The sequence below is a fragment of the Periplaneta americana genome, chromosome 16 (assembly GCF_040183065.1).
Source record: "Periplaneta americana isolate PAMFEO1 chromosome 16, P.americana_PAMFEO1_priV1, whole genome shotgun sequence".
In the NCBI taxonomy this organism is placed as follows: domain Eukaryota; kingdom Metazoa; phylum Arthropoda; class Insecta; order Blattodea; family Blattidae; genus Periplaneta; species Periplaneta americana.
Window position 1 is genome coordinate 164,971,145 of NC_091132.1, and position 23,196 is coordinate 164,994,340.

Consider the following 23,196-nt stretch of genomic DNA (forward strand, 5'->3'; position numbering starts at 1 on the left):
TTGGAAATTTATTACTGGATTTTCAGAGCAGGAATTCTCTCCAGCTGCAACTGGAGGTGTTTTGGTCGAGTTTCGTACTCTTTCTTTCCTGAAAATGTGGCGAGTTCCCTGTTTTCTTGCTTCTTTTCCTTCTTTCTCCATTCGTTCATTTACTACTATTTAATCTCCATCTCTCGGACTGGTTCTTCCATTGATATTTGAGCTTAAGCTGCAACTTCATCCCAATATGTATTCTGGATCGTTGTCACTGTCACATATTTCATCAACAAAGTCTGCATTGTCTTCAGCAGTATCATCTGAACTTTCATCCATAATTCGCATAACATTGTCAGGATCATCACCTAAGTTTTTATCCTTTGTTGCTGTGTTAGATAAAATACACTTACAAGAAAATAAATAAACTGCACTGAGAAAATATTTTCTCTTAATATAATTGATACTTAAATTTGACGTACACCTCCAAATACATCTTGTAATAACTTGGCTAAGTGTGTAAGTTGCAATCTGCAGTCACGACTGCTAGTCAGCAACTGACAGATGGGGGCATAGCTAGAAGCAGGAGGGGCTCGTTTGGTGTAAAATGTAGTGAGGATGAATTGATGACCCATTGATACGTCAAAATTACGTTGGATAACATTCTAGGGTTAATGTAGGTATATATTAAAGGAATTAAATAGTTACAAAATGCTTAACACGTGTCCTTTTACGAAATTGACCTCCATCAATATTCCTTTGCAAAGACATTATATAATTGGCAGATGAGATAACTGGTTTGAATAATATTTATAATATAATGTTATCTGAAGTCTATGCGGAAATAATATATGTTGAATAAAGCAGAAATTTTTGGACGTCAGAATCGGTGAGTGATCTTTATTGTATTGTATTTATTGCTCTCCTTGACATTCGTACATCATTTGAAAGCTAGAATATGGAACATGTCAAAAAATACAACTTAATAGTACTACAAAGTCTTAATTTTTAATCACAATCCAGTTGGAATATATACAGTAGGGTTTTACAGTATACCAGAACAGCACACGGGGTTAGTATTGATACTTATTGCAAGTAAATATCCATGCATAAAATGCATATACAGATTAGAAGACGTGAGAAATTAGACCTATGTACTCACTGATTCACTTTACAACTTTTTTGCAGTGTTATTTTTTAGGAAATTAGGCAGTCCTTTAATTTTGCACTACACAGAACACAGGAGGAGCAAAAAGTCTCACAAAGGAAGTTGAAAAAATTTAATTGGATACCGTTAGAATATCGCCTGAAGAAAGTGAATGCCTGGAGATGGATCGCATAAGGATGTCGTCAGAGGCAGAGCTCGGAAGACTTGCAGGTGAAGTGTAGAAGAGATGCGAGAGACTAGAAAATGTTAGACAGCTTAAACTTACTGGATAAAAATAGAGAAAAGTGGAGAAGATTTGTTGCGGCCTTTTACTCCAGTGGGATAAACGGTATTTAATAGATTAAAATTGGATTTTTTTTCATATTTCCATTATTTTAGCTATGATAAAGCAAATCTTTCGCATTATAAATTGTGAAGAGTATTGCGTATGGGGTACTGGTAACATAAAATCGAAACGAATAGTCAAGGTATAGGTTTATTCGGACATAAGGTGTGCCTCGCATACCGATATCTTTTGGTATATTTATTTTGTTGATAGCGTATTTTCATAATGTCGAGGATCAGTGACATGGTAGGTTTCTTTCGTTCAGGTTTCGCAATGCGTTGTACCAGTATATAGATAGGTAGATAGTGAGTTTTAATAATTCAAGGTCAGTGACATATTAGGTATGGTTTCTTCAGAATTTTCATATGATATAGTTTTCTATAGATACGTACAAATATTTACCATGGATTGAAAAAAGTATAGGTATGGTACCTACAAAGATTTACCCTAGATTGAAAAAAATAACGCTTTTCCACGTTGTGCAACATTCTGGCGGTCCCAATATGAAGCTTCGCCCCCGGTCTTAACCAATCAAAAATCAAAGTCAAAACACGTAATACACTGCTCGCTCCTTGTACGCGAAAGGTAGCTGAGCTATAATGGAAGAAAATAAACAAGTTATCTAAAAGAGAAAGTAAGACAGAAAATGGAGAAAAGATAAAAGCCATCAATGAAGAGTGAGGTAAACTAAATCTACAACGAAATATCAAGAATGGAAAGGAGGAAAGAAAAGAAAGTAATGTGCCGAAATCAAACGGCACAACAGTATTGAAGAAGTAGGCCTACCGGTACAGGGAAAATTTTTTACTTCCTAAATTTGAACCATATAAACAAATAAACTACTAAACAATCAATAACTTTTTTTATAACGAGTCATTCCTAAAAGCTCAAAATGCTTCCAACGACACTGGCATCTTTCGTGCGCATACTCGATATTTCGCAAGCAATTTCGGAATGAGGTGTGAGTTCTGGAACCAGTTTATTTGGACAATCTTGAATATTATAAGTTACACTGAGGAGAACACCGTGGTAAGCCAGTACAACTTATGTTACACAAGATTTTTTTTTACTTTGTTTATACAAAATTTGGACATCATATGAGACTGCCTGACATTTGTTAAACCACCAGTAGGCCTAATACTGTATTAGTTCTTCAAAGACAGCTTACATTGCGCGTTGTCCTTCATATCTTAAATTAATCTCTGTATATGGGTACATAACCTAAATTCGGCAATAGAGTCATTACTCATGTGAAGCCATTTTCTCCATTCTGTTAACCATTCATCTTGACCATTATATCTACCTAACTTCTTGTTACAAATTCCTGTCTGGTCAGAAAACGAAGGAAATGCCGGTCTAGCTGTCTTTGACATTGATATACAAGATTAGCTAGTAGTATCAAAGGAAGAGTAGCTGTTTTCCCGATCAATGAGTTGAATGACATAACAGGCTTAAGTTATATGTCGTTACGTATATCCTGAGATTACATTGCAGAACAAAAAACTGTTTTAGAGAAAATTGGCAATTTTACTTACTTCAATGAGATTAGATGAGTACTGAAGTGAGTAGGATAGTGTAGTGAATCGATTTAATATATGTATAGTGACAATTAGTAATGGATAAATATAGTAATGCCATCATATTTGTTCTTTGTGCAATATTAAGTTACCGGTAATTAATTAGTGATCAATTTGTCATATTAACTGTAATAAGTTTACCGGTAATATGAAACCTTGAATTCAGTTCTACTATATAATAATAATGTCATATGTTAAAACCTTTGGAAGTAATTGATGTTAATTGTGCGTAAATATAATGTTTAAGGGTTTGTTCATCTATGAATTCGTAGGGTAATGGCTATGATAGTGGTTCACTAAACGAAAGGTTGTAGGATCGAATCATGGCGTATTTAAAAGTACCGGTAAGTTAGATATTCCAATTTAACAGAAAGCTGATTCTTGGATGACCGATTAGCTATCATTAATTAGTATTAATAAGTAATATTAGAAGAAAATTAATAATGCTAAAAATAAATACAATGAGGAATACAACATTGAATTACAGCTTTCTGAACCTCATTCATCTCTCTGAACACGGCCGTCTTGAAAATATTTCGTAAAGGATTTAGTGAGCCCTGACCTTCCTTTTATCATAACGACGAGGGAGGTACTGCATGCAAAAATTTGACGACGGAGTTGCTATACATAGACCTACGCAAAGATGTCTTATTACTCCGAAGAATGTGTGGAGGAGGGACATGTTCTCACGTCTGAGGTGAAAGTACATGAAGATCCGATGCCAATTTCATTCCGTATGGTGAAACATGAACCAGAGGTGAGTGGAGCGCAAGGAATGCACTGGTGTTCTTCCAGAGTTTAGATTTTAAAAACATAAAATTTACTTTGTCATACGTTAAAAGTGTTAAAATTGTTAAAAAAAAAGATATTTACCTTCGACAGACGGCCCGTTTCGACGCTATGTGTCCTCTTCAGTGTCTCTTGAACCACTCTATTTAGATTTTATTTTAATTACCACAGACACAACCTCTATTTTGTTGCAGTGCTTTTTAGTGTATGTTAGATAACTATGTATTTATTATTTAGTTCATGTTGTAGCGAAGTCTAATGTTGAACTGTTATCTGGTTTTATACTGTAGATCAAATTTGAAAACGAAATTGTAGGTTACAGCTTATTCTTAATGGTTGCCCAGCTACACATTCCCGCAGTATAGGTATGTGATATTATGCTTAAGGATACGAATTCATTTTTTGGTCAATGTAGAGTATCCACCGCCCACTGATCGAATATTGGTTAAAGGAGCGTTGAGCGACTTCCGCCGATTTTGGAATAGACACCGACGCACTTAGGTTAGGTTTTTTTTTTTTTTTTTTTTTCCTTTTTGTCTGTGTAAAACTCTCTTCTCTATCATTGTGCGGTTTCAATTGACAAGTCAAACATAGAAAAGGAGAATAGGGGTATTAGAGCCAGGGAGGTAGCGATGTTTGAGATTATTTTCTTTAGTGGAGTACATCAATGAAAGAAACGTAGACAGTGGTGGTTTTTTCACAGTTTTCCATCATCATATACATAAAATTTCTAGCCAATGAATGCGTCAACCAAAATATATTATATGCTGACAACAGAACAATCGAGAGTCTTGTCATTTTGTATAGAAACTACGCAAATATTGTTGCTAATGAAGAATGTATGCTACAATATAATGCTGAGTAGTATATTGTATGCATTAATAACCAAAATATTAAAAAAAGTTAGCACAGTTAACTTTGCGTATTCATCATCACAGACATTAATAATATGTATAACAAATGTTTTTGCATGAAAATATGCATTTGCATATAAATCCTGACCTTATTCATCATAATGGAAAGCACATGCTGTGGGGTGTGATCAGGCTGTGACATACGGACACATACAGACCAACTTGTAAAGCTAAAAGTTGTCTTCCAACACCCTGTAATAAATTGCTCATTTATGACGTCTCTTTGTACTGCAGGAACAGAATGCCTTGGGTCAGCATGTGACTGGTATAAAAGAGGAATATGTGAACCACAGCCAAGATCTCATATCAGAGATAAAATTAGAGGAAGACCCGGTGCCAGTTTCGTTCCCTGTGGTGAAACGTGAACCAGAGGTGAGTGGAGCATTGTGTTCTACTTCCAATGTTTATGTTGTATTTTGATTGTCACAGACACTACCTCTTGACAACAGTGTCTGCAGTGCTTTTCACTTTATGATAGAGACAGAAACACTTCTCATTATTAATTGTTACAAGATATGTAATGTTACACAGAAGTAATGCTCGATTTCTTTTTTTCAGCTTTTTGTTTTAAGTATTTACGTATTTGCAATATATCTTTAGTAGAATATTATCTTATACATGAGGGAAGATATTTTGTAACTTCACTGTAAATTATATAGCTGATTTTGAGTGTATTGTAAAATCGTTTCTAAATTTTGCAAAATGTTGTGATATATACCTGCAGATGCGGGATGCATGAAAGTATTGTATATTTTTTTACTCTTATTCTGACAGTGAAGTGCATTTAATATTAATATAGTTAGAGAAACGTAAAATTAGAAACATCATTTTGCCAATTTTAAAATTAGTGGGAATAAATAATGTATTTGAATTTATATTAATTCTTATGACTAGACTCCAACTTAGTTAAAATTCTCGGGAGAGTTACGATGTTCACAAAATTGTTCAACTAATTATCTAACTAATTTTTTCTCTACGCTATAATGATCAATATTGTCATAGCAAAGGAATCCTTGTGTACTGGAGCTTTAGTATAATTGTATACTTAATGATTTTGGCTGACAAAAAGTATGGAGCTAAACTGGGAGAAAATATAATGAGCACAGAATTACTGTCGAAAGCAAACTCAACCGGATCATTATATGCCTGGTAATGTAAAAATCTGAGGTCATACAATGACTTAATATTAGACATTATCAGAAAAATAGGGATTGTACCAATTTCGTACAAAGTTGTGGAGTTACAATTAGTATGTCTGATAGTGAAATTAGCAAAACGGTGCTCAGATACTGGTTGGGACTAGTTACCTGTTTGAAGTTTTTCAGATGTTATCCCTTAACCCATTGACAGCAAATGCTGGTTAACTTTCGGTGCTGAAACATAGACACATTTTGCTGACTTCACTGGGACACTGAATAGCCATTGCAGTTGTTAAAATGTTGTAAGATAAATCACTTACAAAATCCACCAAATTCGTAACTAGAAATTGAATTATTCGTTCATAGATAATTTCTGCTATTATATGTAATTAATTAGTTACTTTGTAAATGCCATTTTCCATTGGTGTGCGGCAGAATATAAAACATGGCACAAGTCAACATTCAGTAAACAAAGTGTAAGGTTTGGGTCTATATGACTATAGGATATCGGTAATGTGTTTACGAGAATATATTGTGACAGCGACGTGAGATTCGAACTCACAACCAGCGTCCCGCGAGAGAGAGCATATCGCGCGGGCTTCATGAAGCATGAGGGACGGCGCGACGTGGGGAAAGGGAAAGACCCACGCGACGAGGGGAGAGTGCACGCGCAACTGCTGCATGCGGAGTAAGGGGGAATGGACCTTCCCGACCCTTCCAGAAATGCGTCGAAGTGGAGATATCCAGATAATTCTCTACACACCTGTAGAAGGTTCTCGCAACTATGATTTTGCTATAAAAGAAGAAGCGCCAGCGAACTCGAGCAGAGTTTTTCAGTTATTCAGTCAGTGAGTAAGCCAGAGCAAGCAAGCCAGCCGGAGTTCGACTCGAGTGTGCGTCCGCATCTGCGTCAGCATCCGAAGGCCTGAGTTCGAGTGCAGTGGACCGCAGTTGGAGGGACCTGAGTTCGAGTGCAGTGGCCGCAGTTGGAGGGACCCGAGTTCGAGTACAGTGAACTGTCTCTGAAGGTCTGTGGTTCGAGATACTGTGAACTCGAGTGACTGAGATAGAAGAACTGTGAACTGAGAACTGATAGTTCTGATTTGTAAATAGTGCTTTGTAAATATTAGTTAAGATTAACAGTTCATTGTTGTTCGTACTAGTCCAAGTAAATTGTCATTGTCGTCGGTGGAGTGCTATAACAAATACTGTGTTGAGTGAAAATCCAATTGTTGACGAGAGCGTTTAAGGCGAATTGTAGAAAGGAATTATTGTTGTGACGAATAAATTACATTGTTGTTACTAATAAAATTCACACTGGTGTCAGAATCGGGACATTATCGACAATGGAGAACCTACAGCAGATCCTGCAAGCCATCGCAGAAATGAAAGCAGAAATGAACATGCACATTAGTGAAGTAAAAGATAACATGAACAAGCACATCAGTGAGGTTAAGAACGACATAAGTGAAGTGAAAACGGAGATGAAAAGAGACATAAGTGGAGTGAAAGGCGACATAAGCGGAGTGAAAGATGACGTCACTACGCAAATTGAAAGCGTTTCAGCCCACGTAGATGGAATTGTCGCCATCGTGAAAGACGAACTCAAAGCCGATCTTGACAACCTAAACAAGAATTTTACAACTATAAACGAGACAGTAACCGAATTGAGTCAGGAGGTAGACCATTTCGACGGCAAAATCCGCGATCTCGAGCGTCGTCAAGAGCAGACGAGCGAGTTGCTGGACAAGACGAGTGAGGTGATGGACAGACATGCTGAAGAAAACAAGCACATACTCACGTTGATGGACCGACATGCTGAAGAAAACAAGCACATTCTCGCGTTGGTGGATCGCCAGGCTAGAGAACAAAAACAGATAGTTGCCGAGGAGGTTCGACGTGCCATGCAAGAAGCGGCCACAGAGTTGAGGACTCCATATAGTGGCCCTGCGGAATCATCGCCTTCAGCCAGACATCACAACGTCAAGACGCCGAAGTTCGACGGTACGACGTCTTGGGCGATATTCCGTCGCCAGTTCGAGGCCACCGCAGCACATAATGGGTGGACCCCAACGGAGAAGACTACTCAGCTGCTGACCGCGCTTCAGGGACAGGCGTCGGAGATTTTTCACAGCGTTCCAGAAGATGGGACAGCCGCTGAGATAATGGCGGCCTTGGAGGGACGTTATGGTGACCATCAACTTGCTGCAGCATTCAGGACCCAACTGAAAACGAGGGTCCAACAGTCAGGCGAGTCCCTGCAAGAATTCGTGATGGCGGTGGAACAACTGGCCCATAAGGCGCTCAGGGGCCTACCTAATGACTTCATCGCTGGAGAGGCGGCCTACACCTTCGGCAGCGGAGTTCGAGACCCGGAAATAAAGCAACAGCTACTCCTGGCAGAGCATCGCACCATCAATGCAGCTCTGGCGGCGGCCCTCAGGATGGAGGCAGCCAAGTTGACGGCGAACGTCTCGGCATCGCACCGGATTAGGAGCGTCGCGGCGGCCGACGTCGAGGAACGTCAACCGAAATCACCCGAGCGACGAAGACGAGGAGTGCCCACCTGCTGGTCCTGCGGCGAGCCTGGACACCTGAGGAGGGACTGTGACCGATCTGGTCACAAACAGGAAAACTAAAAGGGGCCGATGCGACGAGGGGCACGTCGGCGCCGTCATCACCATCCCCTCGGCTGATCTTGAAGACGGTTAACAGAAGATGCGACGATGGGCTGATTGCTGACGGATGGATAAGAGGCCGCCCATGCAGAGTACTGGTAGACACCGGGGCGTCGCTCACTATCGCCAGACCGGAAGTCGTGCGTGGCCTACCTGGGAGGACGCCGCTGCGCCGGTATTAGCTAAGTACTGCCTCAGGCGAGAACCTGCCCATCCAAAAGGAGGTTTTCCTGGATCTGACATTGGGAAAGAGGAGACTGGAGATGTGGGTGTTCGTCGCCAACATCACTGAAGACGTCATCCTGGGACTCGACGCCATGCGGATCTTCGATGAAACGGTGGACGTCAGGCGCCGTATCCTGCGTTTTGGTCAGGACGAAGTGTTCCTGAGGGACGTCGAAGACCAACCCATGGCCAGCAGACTCACCCTGGAGAATCATGTGACAATCCCGGCAGGCTGCGAGATGGTGGTGACGGCAAGACTGGACGGACAACCTAAGAGAAACCTGCTCCTCGATTCGCAAACAACTCCGATAGATGGGGTTTATGTGGCCAGATCCCTACTCCCGAATCAGAAGGTGGTACCGGTGAGGGTCCTGAATGTCACCAATCGGGACAAGGAGGTGCCTAGCGGAACTGTACTAGGTAACGTCGAGCCGGTGGTGTCTGTGACGTCTCTGGCAGATAACGAGGAGTGCCACCGACCACGTCCAGATCTACACCCATAACTGAAAGAGCTGGCTCGAGAATTGGCGGAGAATTTAAGCAAAAGAGAAAGAAGACAAGTCCACGATCTACTGACAGAATTTCAAGACGTGTTCAGTCTGTCTGAAAACGACTACGGGAGAACGGAGAAAGTTCAGCACCGCATCGACACCGGAAATGCTCGCCCAATCAGACAACCTCCTCGACGCGTCCCTCTAGCTAAACAGAGGGAGATTGACAACCAACTGGAGGGCATGAAAGCAAGAGGGATCATCGAGGAATCCGACAGCCCTTGGTCATCACCTGTAGTACTGGTAAAGAAGAAGAATGGGGACCTGCGTTTCTGCGTGGACTACAGAAGACTGAATGACGTCACTAAGAAGGACTGCTTTCCGCTTCCACGAATTGACGACACCTTGGACACCCTGGCCGGAGCAGAGTGGTTCTCGACGTTGGATCTCAAGTCAGGATACTGGCAGGTGGCGCTACGTCCTGAGGACAAGGAGAAAACGGCATTCTCTACAGGCCAGGGACTATGGCAGTTCACCGTTATGCCGTTCGGCCTCTGCAACGCCCCGGCTACATTCCAGAGACTAATGGAGTCCGTAATGAGAGGCCTCTCATACGACACCTGTTTGCTGTACCTTGATGACGTCATCGTGGTGGGCAAGACTTTCGGCGAACAGCTGTTGAATCTGAGGAAAGTGTTCGAAAGACTGCTACAAGCCAGACTGAAGTTGAACCCGAAGAAATGTCATCTATTCCAGAAGAAGGTCAACTACATGGGACACGTAGTAGGGACCAACGGAGTGGCCACGGACCCGGAGAAGCTACAAGCCGTCAGTGGATGGCCGAGACCGAGGGACAAGCAGGAGCTGCGCCGCTTTCTCGGCCTCTGCACTTATTACAGAAGGTTCGTAGCTGGGTACGCCAACATCGCTAAGCCTCTAACCCAGCTGACCGAGGAGAAACGACAATTCCAGTGGACAGACGAGGCGGAGTCATCCTTCCAGTCGCTGAAAGAGGCGCTCTGCACTGCTCCTGTACTGGGATATCCCATCCCTGGAAGGAAGTTCACGCTCGACACTGACGCTAGCAACGTAGGCATCGGCGGAGTACTCTCTCAGGAACAGGACGGACAAGAGAGGGTGATTGCCTACTTCAGCCGAACACTATCCAAGGCTGAGAGAAACTACTGTGTGACGCGTAGAGAACTTCTTGCCATTGTGGAAGCCCTGAAGCACCTCCACAAATATTTGTATGGCCAGGAATTCCATCTGAGGACAGACCATTCTGCACTCACCTGGCTATTGGGCTTCAAGAATCTGGAGGGGCAGACCGCCCGTTGGGTTCAACGTCTGCAGGAGTACAACTTCACCTCTGAACACCGACAAGGGAAGAAACATTCCTACGCTGATGCCCTGTCACGACGTCCGTGCCCGGATGGCTGCAAACACTGCCTGAAAGTAGAAGAGCGGGATGGCGCCCACGCAGTCCGAGCATTTGCCGCCCAGCCGAGCCCAGGATGGGATAACGCCGCCATAAGGAAGGAGCAGCTGGAGGACCCAAACATTGGACAGATACTACGTGATGTGGAGTCCGGCCAGAGACCAGTATGGGCCGATATCGCCAACCGTAGCACCAATTACAAGAGCTACTGGGCCCAGTGGGAATCCTTCACTGTCAAGGACGGTATCCTGAAGAGGATTTGGGAGTCGGCCGATGGAAGGACCCACATAGAACAACTTGTCCTGCCCAGGAGCAAGGTGAAGGAAGTGCTGGAGGAGACTCATGCTGGAGTGACTGGAGGCCACCTGGGAGCCAACAGGACGCTGGACAAGTTAAGGCAGAGGTTCTATTGGTTGCATCAGAGAACCGACACGGAACAATGGTGCCGAAGATGCGACACCTGTGCAGCCAGTCGCGGACCAAGGACCCGCAGCAGGGGAGCCATGCAGCAGTACAACGTGGGAGCTCCTTTTGAGAGGATCGCCATTGATGTTGCTGGACCGTTCCCGGTCACGGATCGCGGGAACCGCTACCTGCTAGTCGCCATGGATTACTTCACAAAATGGCCAGAGGTGTACGCGATTCCCAACCAAGAGGCTTCGACGGTGGCCGACGCGCTGCTTGACAACTTCATCTGCCGATTCGGGGTGCCCCGGGAATTGCATAGCGATCAGGGGCGCAACTTCGAATCCAACCTGATGGGAGAATTGTTCGAACGTCTGGGGGTGCATAAAACCAGGACCACTCCCCTCCACCCACAGTCCGACGGCATGGTGGAACGATACATCAAAACCGTGGAGGAGCACCTGCGGAAGGTGGTGTCCAACCATCAGCGAGACTGGGATGCCAGAGTTTCACTGTTCCTCTTGGCCTACAGAGCTTCGGTCCACGATACAACAGGGATGACACCGGCAAACATGGTCTTCGGGAGAGAGCTGCGCCTGCCCTGTGATCTGCTGTTTGGCACGCCACCCAGCGCCGACCAGCCAGCGACTGACTATGTGGCAGAACTCACCGAGAAGTTGAATGGAGTTCACCAACTGGCCAGAGAGCACCTCAAGATGGCCAGCGACAGGATGAAGGTGCGCTACGACAGATTAGCCAACTCTGCAGGATTCCAGGAGGGCGACCTGGTGTGGCTGTATCGACCTACCAGGACCAAAGGGAAATCACCAAAGCTGCAGCGTGCCTGGGATGGACCATACCGCGTGGTGACCCGGATCAACGACGTGGTGTACCGCATCCAGCGACAACCTCGAGGGAAGATGATGGTGGTGCATCTGGACCGATTAGCAGCCTACCAAGGTACTGCCCGGGACGTGCAGCCCTAAGGAGGGAGCAATGTGACAGCGACGTGAGATTCGAACTCACGACCAGCGTCCCGCGAGAGAGAGCATATCGCGCGGGCTTCATGAAGCATGAGGGACGGCGCGACGAGGGGAAAGGGAAAGGCCCACGCGACGAGGGGAGAGTGCACGCGCAACTGCTGCATGCGGAGTAAGGGGGAATGGACCTTCCCGACCCTTCCAGAAATGCGTCGAAGTGGAGATATCCAGATAATTCTCTACACACCTGTAGAAGGTTCTCGCAACTATGATTTTGCTATAAAAGAAGAAGCGCCAGCGAACTCGAGCAGAGTTTTTCAGTTATTCAGTCAGTGAGTAAGCCAGAGCAAGCAAGCCAGCCGGAGTTCGACTCGAGTGTGCGTCCGCATCTGCGTCAGCATCCGAAGGCCTGAGTTCGAGTGCAGTGGACCGCAGTTGGAGGGACCTGAGTTCGAGTGCAGTGGCCGCAGTTGGAGGGACCCGAGTTCGAGTACAGTGAACTGTCTCTGAAGGTCTGTGGTTCGAGATACTGTGAACTCGAGTGACTGCGATAGAAGAACTGTGAACTGAGAACTGATAGTTCTGATTTGTAAATAGTGCTTTGTAAATATTAGTTAAGATTAACAGTTCATTGTTGTTCGTACTAGTCCAAGTAAATTGTCATTGTCGTCGGTGGAGTGCTATAACAAATACTGTGTTGAGTGAAAATCCAATTGTTGACGAGAGCGTTTAAGGCGAATTGTAGAAAGGAATTATTGTTGTGACGAATAAATTACATTGTTGTTACTAATAAAATTCACAATATGTTGGCTAGATTGGAGAATGGGGTGTTGTCATGTAGTCTACGTATGTGAGAAGGTTAGTGGGGTAGTTGAGGTGATATCTCAGTGACATGAAGTCAACTTACGTGAGATGGTTAGTAAGTTAGTTGAGGTGATATCTCACAAGGAGAGGACACGCTCTGTATATCACCGAATTAAATGAGATTATGTGAGATGAAAGTACAAGACGTACTGTTTAAAGTCATACCTGGTATGGGTGGCCAGTGACCCCTCGTTTTGGAAATATTGGCAGAATATTCACTTCGGAACACTGTAATGAAGTAATGCGCTCTAGCGGTAAATTACAATACAATTTGATGATTCATTCGGTAATGCGGACAAGTGAGCGATACTATAATAAAAGTCCGAATGCAGCGACCAAATTATTTCCTGTAAGTGACCGCCTATCTTTATTGTCTGCTTCCCGTTAATTACACATTGAATTTTTCTTACCTATGATACAAATGCTACAAGTAATAACCAGGTATTGGCAATATGGAAGCAGAGTGCAACCAGTGAAAATTGAAATCCTATTCATAACTGCAAATAGGTATAAATACACATATTGTTATGTGTTTGCGACTTCCAGGAAGTTAATTTATTTGAACTACTCTTGAATGAGGTAATGATAGAATGCATTTTTATTTTTCTTTTCTAATGATGCAATGCTCTCTATGATTTCCCTCTATAAATAAGGATTTGTTTTTGTGTTGGAACTTCATTCCAGATTCTTCTCCTGTCTACTGATAGTAGTATGTATGATACACGTGGCCATAGGAATAAAACTAAGTTCCATTGGAAGATAAAATCGATCTGGGTTCATTTCCCCCACTATTAACGTTTCCTGACAACCAATTATATAAGAGAAGTGTAATATGTGAGGAATTAACAAATGCGAAACTGTTAATGTACATTCATGGAAAAAATATGCCCAGCTTAGCAATGCAGTACAGTGTATACCAAAATTTTGCATTATAACATTTTTATGATTCTGGATACTGATTTCTCTCTCACACGTCTAAATGCAACATAACCCTGTTGTGCCGTAGTCTGTTTCTAATTTAGATAGTGGTAAAATTCACGAATTTGGCAGTGAATAATTTCCATGTCCCACAATGTTCCCCACTCATACTTGTCCAAAGGACATTGCCAAAAACTTCTTGTCGAATTGTGTGGTAGCTCAATGGTATAATGTTTTGAGTACTTGTCGGTACGAAGCAAAATACCTCTAGTGTAACAACTCCGAGTAAGTGAAACATAGGAAAGGAGGGTAGAGGTGATAGAATCAGGGAGGTAGGGATATTTGAGAATTTTTCCTTTTCTGCAGCACTTCAATGGAACAAAAGTGGGCAGTGGTGGTTTTTCAACAGTTTCCCTTCTTACACAAGGAATTTATAGCCATCGTGTACTGTCGTCCAAAAAATATTATGTGCTGGCAACAGAGCAATCCAGTATTTGTATGGTTTTTACAAAACTATGGAAATATTGTTGTAAATCTAACACAGTGTTGAAGATATGGTACAATATAATGCACAGTAGTATATTATGTGGGATAATGGCCTAAATATTAAAAAACTGTGAACAGTTAGCTTTGCGTATTCATCATCACAGACGTTAATAGCATGTATAATAAATGTTTTTAATGAAAATATGCATTTGCGTATGAATCCTGGCCTTACTCATCATAATGTAAACCACTTGCTGTGGGTTGTGATCAGGCTGTGACATGCGGTCACATAGAGAACAACTTGTAAAGTTAGAAGTCGTCTTCTAACACTGTAATAAATTGCTCATTTTAGTCGTCTCTTTGTGTTGCAGGAACGAAATTTTTTGGATCATAATGTGGCTGGTATAAAGGAGGAATATGAGGACCACAGCCACGATCTCACAACTGAGATAAAATTTGAGGAAGATCCGGTGCCAATTTCGTTTCCTGTGGTGAAACGTGAACCTGAGGTGAGTGCAGAACAAAGAATGCATGTTCTTATTCATCAGGATAGATAGAGCTTACATCGAAGTATTGTATAGTTCACGTCCTTTTTTCTGTCAGTGAAGTTCATTCAGTTTTAATATAGGAGGAAATGAAGAATGGGAAAGCAACAGGTGTTGATGGAGTCCCCACAGAATTACTGAAATCCTCGGGTGAACATAAGAAGCAAATTCTGACATTATGCAACGAAATATATAAGAAAGGCGAGGGGCTTGAAGATTTTACGGAGACAGTGTTGATTCCAGTACCGAAGAAAATAATGCTAGCAAATGTAAGGGGTTCAAGGCTATAAGTCTAATATCGCACTCTGCGAAATTTCTCTTGTAAATACTTAGTAGACGTTTATATTACATTCTACCAAGGCAGAATAGTTGGAAGGAGAGCAGTTTGGCTTTGGGAAAGGAAAAGTTCCGAGAGATGCAATTGCACTGCTAAGAACAATCGGTCAATGATACCTGGAGAAGAATATAGAAGTGTTCATACTATTTGTAGACCTAGAAAATCCTCTTAACAGAATCAACTGATGGGGATCCTTAAGAAAATTGGCATGGATTAGAAAGAGAGATCTAAGATGTTGGTAAAGCGTCGTAAAATAACCTACTAAAAAGAAAGAGAGTTAAGACTGTTCAGTAATGTTTATATGAAGCGATTGATAGGAGAAGAAATGTCAGAAGGAAGTCAAATAGGGAGTGGAGTACGTTAAGGATGTCCTTACCACCTAACCTGTTCAGCATCTACTTAGCTCTACGTGATATCGTGTGTCTTCTGTTTACAAGCAGTTCTACAGAGTCCACTTTCACATCTTTTGTGATTCAGTCATTGAGCAGTACACGATGAGACAGACGATATCAGAGGACTGCAGATGTCGTCCTCAGCCCAGTTTGTTTGTGTACCGTGAAGAGGTAGATTTTAAATCGAATCGATCTTCAAACTTATTTTGCATCTAAACGATACATTTCTGGACATGGGTTCCCAATCAAAACTTTATCTACATAGCCCCTCTACAATCCCTAGAAGGTTGTAATAGGAATTCTGAAATACTCTTTATTGATGATCTGTGACAGTTTTGGAAATTAACCATTTGTTGTGAGCAAAGATGTAATATTTTAGTCTATTCTGGTAATTAATGTAGCCAATGTTCAAAATATTGAGCAACAACACATATTCAACGGTTTTTATATTTTTTTTCACGGGAAATAGATGTCGCATAGGATTGAAATTTACTGGAAATCTTAGACTTATTCTATTTAACCACGTATATTTATTACGGGTTCAAAGTATGAAGTAATAGTAGCTGTGGGTGTGTGCCAGCTAATCTATGGAGAATCCTCGGCCTCATCTCGCCAAATACCATCTTGCTATCATCCGTCTCAACGACGCTAAATAACCTCGTAGTTGATATAGCGTCGTTAAATAACCAACTAAAATAAAAAAAAAAAATAGTAGCTGTGTTGTTCCTGAAAGTTTACTTTCATGGACGTGTTGGGATTCTCAATATTCCCATTACGTTACACACTTACATTTAATTGTAATTATTTTGTATCAATAAATTTTACATTTCTATCATAAACCTCAATACAGATACAAAAATTCTGTTACTTCAACTAGTGAATAATATGTAATTTGTTTCTCTCCTCAATCTTCTTGCAACATGCGCCATTTCACCATTCATCAAGTTATCTTTCCCCCATTTGTTGACCAAATATAATGCACTTAAATTTTTTAATATTTTACTTTATATATTAATGCATATACATTAATTTCATTTTATTTGTATATTATAGTACTAGTTCCCTCCTAAAATATCCCGTGCTCTTTGGGAACTACACCTTTCGGTTATACGATTGTGTCGTTGTAGTTTAGATTACACTTTTATTTTGCCACATGTTGAAAAAAGCTTCAATAACGCTGTTATATAAGGAAAATAATTACCCCATGAAATATCTGCCCCAAGAATAGTTATCTGTTAACTAAACTTCTACTGGCCTAATTTGACTTACATGCACTTTTGTGGCATATAGATTGTTCGTACTTTTGCAAATGTAAATTGTGCTACCTTTCTGTTTTATTGGTTCTATATTAGGAAGAGCAGAGTGATTTGGACGCAGTGAATGAGGAGCCAAGGGCAGAAGGAACAGCAGAGGACAACGAGATTTTCACGGAACGGTGAGTGTGGTGTGCGAGTTTATGTAGATTGTTTATTGCGTTTGAAACTTATTTTTCGGTAACTGGCTAGAAGCACCTTCAGAAGGGCTGTATCTCTGAACTAGCACCAACACATAGCATGCGTGTACGTGCATCGATGCGCTTGGCGTGTGCATTTGTTTTCCAGTGTATAAACATTGAGGATTTACGTATTGTATTGGTATTTTAAATGCTCTTAAAATAGCTTTATGTGCCAAATTTTTCTTGTATTCGACTATGTAATAACTGGGGAAAGCTTTATGACTTTAATCAGTGTCCGAAAGATGCTTACAGCTAGCTCAAGCCTGGTGAGGTGTCAGTATTGTTGTGTAGTGCGATGTCTCTAGATGTCGCTATCGAACAGATGTTATCGACGGACCTTGGTGTAGTGCTTTGACAAAGTTATTGGTATTAGTAATAGAACCTTGCTGTCACATGTTCTTTTGTTCATTCTTCTCCACTACATTAAAAAATTAATCAAAATATTTAAACCATATTAATTAGAGCAATATGGAAATGTATCAATGAAACGTGTATAGGTATTCGAATTACATTATGCTCGTCTGGACTAAAAACTGCCGACGTTCCAGACTTCCAATCCATTGGTAGCAGTCAGTAATTTAATTCTTAAGTAATGGTGAATTTCTTTGTGCAATGTAACGATGTACATTCACAGTTCATGCGTGTTGTATAGTTTTGATATTACACAGTTTTTATTTGCTTCGCAGCATAGTTGTGTAGCAGGTTTCGTTGGTATCAGTGAATTATATTATCTCTGTTTGGGGACGTTTTATTATATACAAAGAGTGCAAAAGGACCATTAATTGGGGCCAGGAAACAGCGAGTTGAAAGAAAAACAAGAGAAATTTGCGAAAGTACCATAATTAGCACATATTTTCATTCTGGCTCTCAAAACTAGCAACATACTTTGAAGAACTGACGTCCACATCATCCGAAACTATCCGAAACTATCCGAAACTATCCGAAACTAATGTGTCGCCAGTGCAATCTAGTAAAAGAATTATCGAAGAGCAGGATAATATAAAACCGAAATGTCAAAACGAAGGGACAACGATATAAAAAGGCACATTCACAGATGATGAGTTCCGCGAGAATGGCTAGTGTATTCCGAAAGCAGCGCCTTGTAGGCTAGTCGGTGAAAACAATCCTCAGTTTTCAAATTCCGGGTTGTTTGAATGGAAGACTGCAAATGTGCGTGTTAATCAGCACGAAAACTCATCTCAACATAGAACTGCCCTAATTCCACTTATATCTAGAACGAATCCACACCTGTGGAGTAATGGTTAGCCCGTGTGGACCCGAAACCAGGTGGCCCGGGTTCGATTCCCGGTCGGAAGAAGTTACCTGGTTGAGTTTTTTTGAGATATCCCTTAACTCAATATGAGCAAATGATGGACAACTTTCGGTGCTGGACCTCGGATTCATTTCACCAGCATTATGACTTTTTACCTCATTCAGACCCTAAATAACCTAAGATGTTAATAAAGCGTCGTAAAATAACTTTCAAACAAAAAAAAATCTAGAGTGGAAACTGTAGAAACGGTGGAGAGCAAACTGCTTAAATATTTTCAGTCACGTAAAAATATTGGCGGTATATTCTTCAAAGAATTGTCGCCATAGTGCAATGTCGCGTAGTTCAAATAACTTTCACTGTGTGCGTCTGATGAAAAATTTCATTCAACAAATATTGGTAATGTCATACATTCTTTGGAAATAATTGCGGAGTTTGATGGTTTTTAGCTACACGTATTTTACTGCATGGCAACAATAGAAAAATTAACCTAATTTGAAAGTGAGAAAATAAACTAAATATTAACGTTTTATATAGAATAAGAATAACCGCAACAGAAGTTATACACCATTGAAATCCGAATTGGGAAGCAATTGCACAAACTAGCACATTCATGTCCGAAAACAATAAAGCACAGGTAAATGATTTTTCTTTGTAGGATACTATTCGATTAATGGCAATACTCATAACATACATACATACGTTTCAATTGAGAATGTAAGTGTAACATGAAACATAATTTCACTTGCTTTTAATGACATGGAAACATTTATTTCTTACGTTTAATTATATGTAGAGTAATATAGTGTAACACAGAGGGTTTGGAATTGAACGGGTTACATCAGCTTCTTGTCTATGCGGATGACGTGAATATGTTAGGAGAAAATACACAAACGATTAGGGAAAACACGGAAATTTTACATGAAGCAAGTAGAGCGATCGGTTTGGAAGTAAATCCCGAAAAGACAAAGTATATGATTATGTCTCGTGACCAGAATTTTGTACAAAATGGAAATATAAAAATTGGAGATTTTTCCTTCGAAGAGGTGGAAAAATTCAAATATCTTGGAGCAACAGTAACAAATATAAATGACAGTCGGGAGGAAATTAAACGCAGAATACATATGGGAAATGCGTGTTATTATTCGGTTGAGAAGCTCTTATCATCCAGTCTGCTGTCCAAAAATCTGAAAGTTAGAATTTATAAAACAGTTATATTACCGGTTCTTCTGTATGGTTGTGAAACTTGGACTCTCACTCTGAGAGAGGAACATAGGTTAAGGGTGTTTGAGAATAAGGTTCTTAGGAAAATATTTGGGGCTAAGCAGGATGAAGTTACAGGAGAATGGAGAAAGTTACACAACGCAGAACTGCACGCATTGTATTCTTCACCTGACATAATTAGGAACATTAAATCCAGACGTTTGAGTTGGGCAGGGCATGTAGCACGTATGGGCGAATCCAGAAATGCATATAGAGTGTTAGTTGGGAGACCGGAGGGAAAAAGACCTTTAGGGAGGCCGAGACGTAGATGGGAGGATAATATTAAAATGGATTTGAGGGAGGTGGGGTATGATGATAGAGACTGGATTAATCTTGCACAGGATAGGGACCGATGGCGGGCTTATGTGAGGGCGGCAATGAACCTTCGGGTTCCTTAAAAGCCATTTGTAAGTAATATAGTGTTTTAAAACAATAATTGAGGCACTCAGAAGCAAAGTGATAAAAGTGAAATTTTTATTAAAAGTGAGATAAGTGTATATTCTAAATCTTTAACGTCACTTCTGTTCAGAGAAAAAGTAATATAAGTGCAGCTCCAGTTAGTGCTGCTCCATGTTGGCCTTACTCTTGTATTACATTGCATACGGACTTTTGACTGAGAGGCAAACTAATACAAGTGCGTTGTTTACATAGTGTTGTTGCGTTTCTTCTGTTTATGGCTAATTCATTTGCCATAATGGCGAGAGGTAATATATTACATATGAATAGTTTGCGGGAAAAACGATGAATGTCACAGTTTTCTTAAGGTTGATGTCATTATCTAATTCAATGGATTACTGCGAAATTTAATGTTGTTCTTATGAATAATGGTAAAAAGGAGAATTATCACCACGAATACAGTAATTCTTTCCTTTATTTTCTATAGAAACAGTACTACATCTTGCAGTTATAGACTCAATTAGATCATTATGTAATCCTTAATAGAAATGTCACATTCATCGTTTTTCCCGCAAGCTCTTCATATTCGAAACATCTTTGTGGAAGGCCTCCACACATTGAGCTGGACCAACTAAACAATAGGGATAGCTTTTGCTACGTGGAGCAACTTCCAATAGCTAAAGAAATTCATCCCACCCATACACTACTCTTTATTTGATGACATGAAGCATGAGTATGGCCCTATAATAAGGACTGCAGGACGTGGGAGAGTGCATGGAAGAGAAAGTTCAAGGAATACTCGCGGTAGGCGTCCTACAGATGCACTTCATGACAGAAACATAGATGTTGCAGTAGAGAGAGTTGTGTGACTTCTTCAGATGAGGCTAGTGACGTAATGAACATCGACTAAGGATGAATTTAATTTAAAAATAAAAAGTTTTTTTAACCTTCTTCTTTCGGATTACTAAAAACCACATCAACTGTTGCCCTAGAAATTGAATGTAATATTCAACCATTCAGACACAATGTATTAAAAAGCATCTAAAGTACATTTAAAATTGCAAGCCTCATCCAGATCTCTGATGTTATTCAAACTTTCAGATAATATCCTGTGTAATTTGTACAAAATAAACAAAGAAGAAATATCAGTCTATATCGCAGACATACTCATTGTTAAAATTCCAGTTGTGAACGAAATTCCTCCATGGAAATGGGTAATTCCTTAACATAGCATACAAATTCCAGGAAATCATTCGAAAAATGATCCTCCATACATTCTTAATTAGATGCCATGTAACTAATCTGCAGCACATATATGGATCATCTTCATATTTATACAGATGGATCTCTAAATCCTGATGATGGGACATCAGGAGCAGGATATTATATTCCAAAATATCAAGAAAGTACTTCATACCATGTTCATCCTCCTCCAGTCTTGACACTGAACAGATAGCTATTGATGCTGCTCTTCAGTGTGTCACTCAAATTTCTGAAAAATCTATTTGCATACTTACCAACTCCAAGGGCTATCTATACTATTAATAAGTCTGTAGCCAAAATTATTCTGGTAATTTTCGATTTTCCAAAAATAATTGGTGTTAACATGTATAATTAACCATCCTAAAACAGTTTTCGCTTTTATGAAATCTTTGTTTGTTTGACTGTCTGTCTGTCTGGATGTATGTTTGTTACCTTTTCACGCGATAATGGCTGAACCGATTTATATGAGAATTGTAATATAAATTATGTTCGTTGTAACTTAGATTTTAGGCTATATGGCATTCAATATACTTTATTTAAAAGGGAGGTTATAAGAGGGCTTGAATTAAATCGAAATATCTCCCTTATTATTAATTTTCTTAAAAAATGTTATATAACAAAAGTTTTTTTTTAATGACTTCCGGTAAGTTTCAGTCTATGCAAAATTTTGATAGTACTGATATTTAAGAGATAAATGAGTTTTAAAATTTAAATAACGCCATCTAAGGCGCTACAATTAAATAAAAACAAATGACTTGGTCTAAAAGGGGTCTTGATAACAACAATCGAAAGCTATTAAACATTGCCTCCAGAGAATGTTTCTGTGTTTGTATAAAGTAATATCTTAAGCCAAATTATCCGATTTGTATAATTAATTATTATTTGACTAATGGAAAGTGTAGTTTCTCTAGATGGACACAATGCTATAATGTTATTACAGTAACTTCTGAGTGAATCGAGAACAGGTAAGATTAAAATATCTTCTTATGCACAGAAAACTTGATAGGCTATTCATTTCCTGTATTTCTTAAAATAATGTTCATGAAGACATTCATTTTCATCTCAGAGAATTGACGAACAACAAGAGTGTATTGATGGAGTATGCAGTAATAGTACGTTAGCTTAGCATTCCATTATTTTATAATTCAAATTTTAACAATGCTCAATTGAATCGTGTTAAAATACATAAAATACATATGCAATAAATGCAATGCAAAAAATTGGATAATGAGCCAAGCAGATTATGTTGCGCTGTTGTAAAAGTTGTTCGTCCTGAGATTCAAGAGCCCCCACAAAAAAATTAAAAACTTACTTATCGGAGTACATCTGTTATCAACACACTTTTTATATGATATGATATGATATGATATAATATAATATAATATAATTTAATAATAATATAATATAATATAATATAGTATAGTATAATGTAATATAATATATAAAAATGGTAAAGGTATCCCCGTAACATGCCATGAAGGCACTTGGGGGGCATGGAGGTAGAGCCCCATGCTTTCCATGACCTCGGCACTAGAATGCCATGACCTCGGCACTAGAATGAGGTGGTGTGGTCGGCACCACGCTCTGACCGCCTTTTATCCCCGGGAAAGACCCGGTACTCAATTTTATAGGAGGTTGAGTGAACCTCGGGGCCTTTCTATACTAATAAAGAATCTGTAATCGAAATTTTTGTGATAATTTTCGCTTTTCCAAAAATATTTGGTGTTAACATGTGTAATTATTCATCCTGAGACCGGAAATCGGTTTTTGAAATTTTTGTTTGAATATCTGTCTGTCTGTCTGGATGTTTTTACCTTTTCACGCGATAATTGCTGAACGGATTTCGATGAAAATTGGATATAAAT

The 23,196-nt window shown here is 40.2% G+C and overlaps 1 protein-coding gene across 2 annotated transcripts in view; it reads left to right on the forward strand.

Annotated features, from left to right (window-relative positions):
- Positions 1-3,597: 3,597 nt before the first annotated feature.
- Positions 3,598-23,196, forward strand: part of LOC138691764 (zinc finger protein 737-like) — a 29,547-nt gene continuing 9,948 nt past the window's right edge. The window contains exons 1-4 of one of the 2 annotated variants that reach the window (XM_069814117.1): positions 3,598-3,800; positions 4,981-5,118; positions 14,742-14,879; positions 16,997-17,079. In XM_069814117.1, the coding sequence (XP_069670218.1) occupies positions 3,687-3,800; positions 4,981-5,118; positions 14,742-14,879; positions 16,997-17,079 (473 nt within the window). In that variant the 5' untranslated portion in view covers positions 3,598-3,686. The remainder of the gene's footprint in view (positions 3,801-4,980; positions 5,119-14,741; positions 14,880-16,996; positions 17,080-23,196) is intronic. The other variant, XM_069814118.1, reaches the window with a different exon arrangement.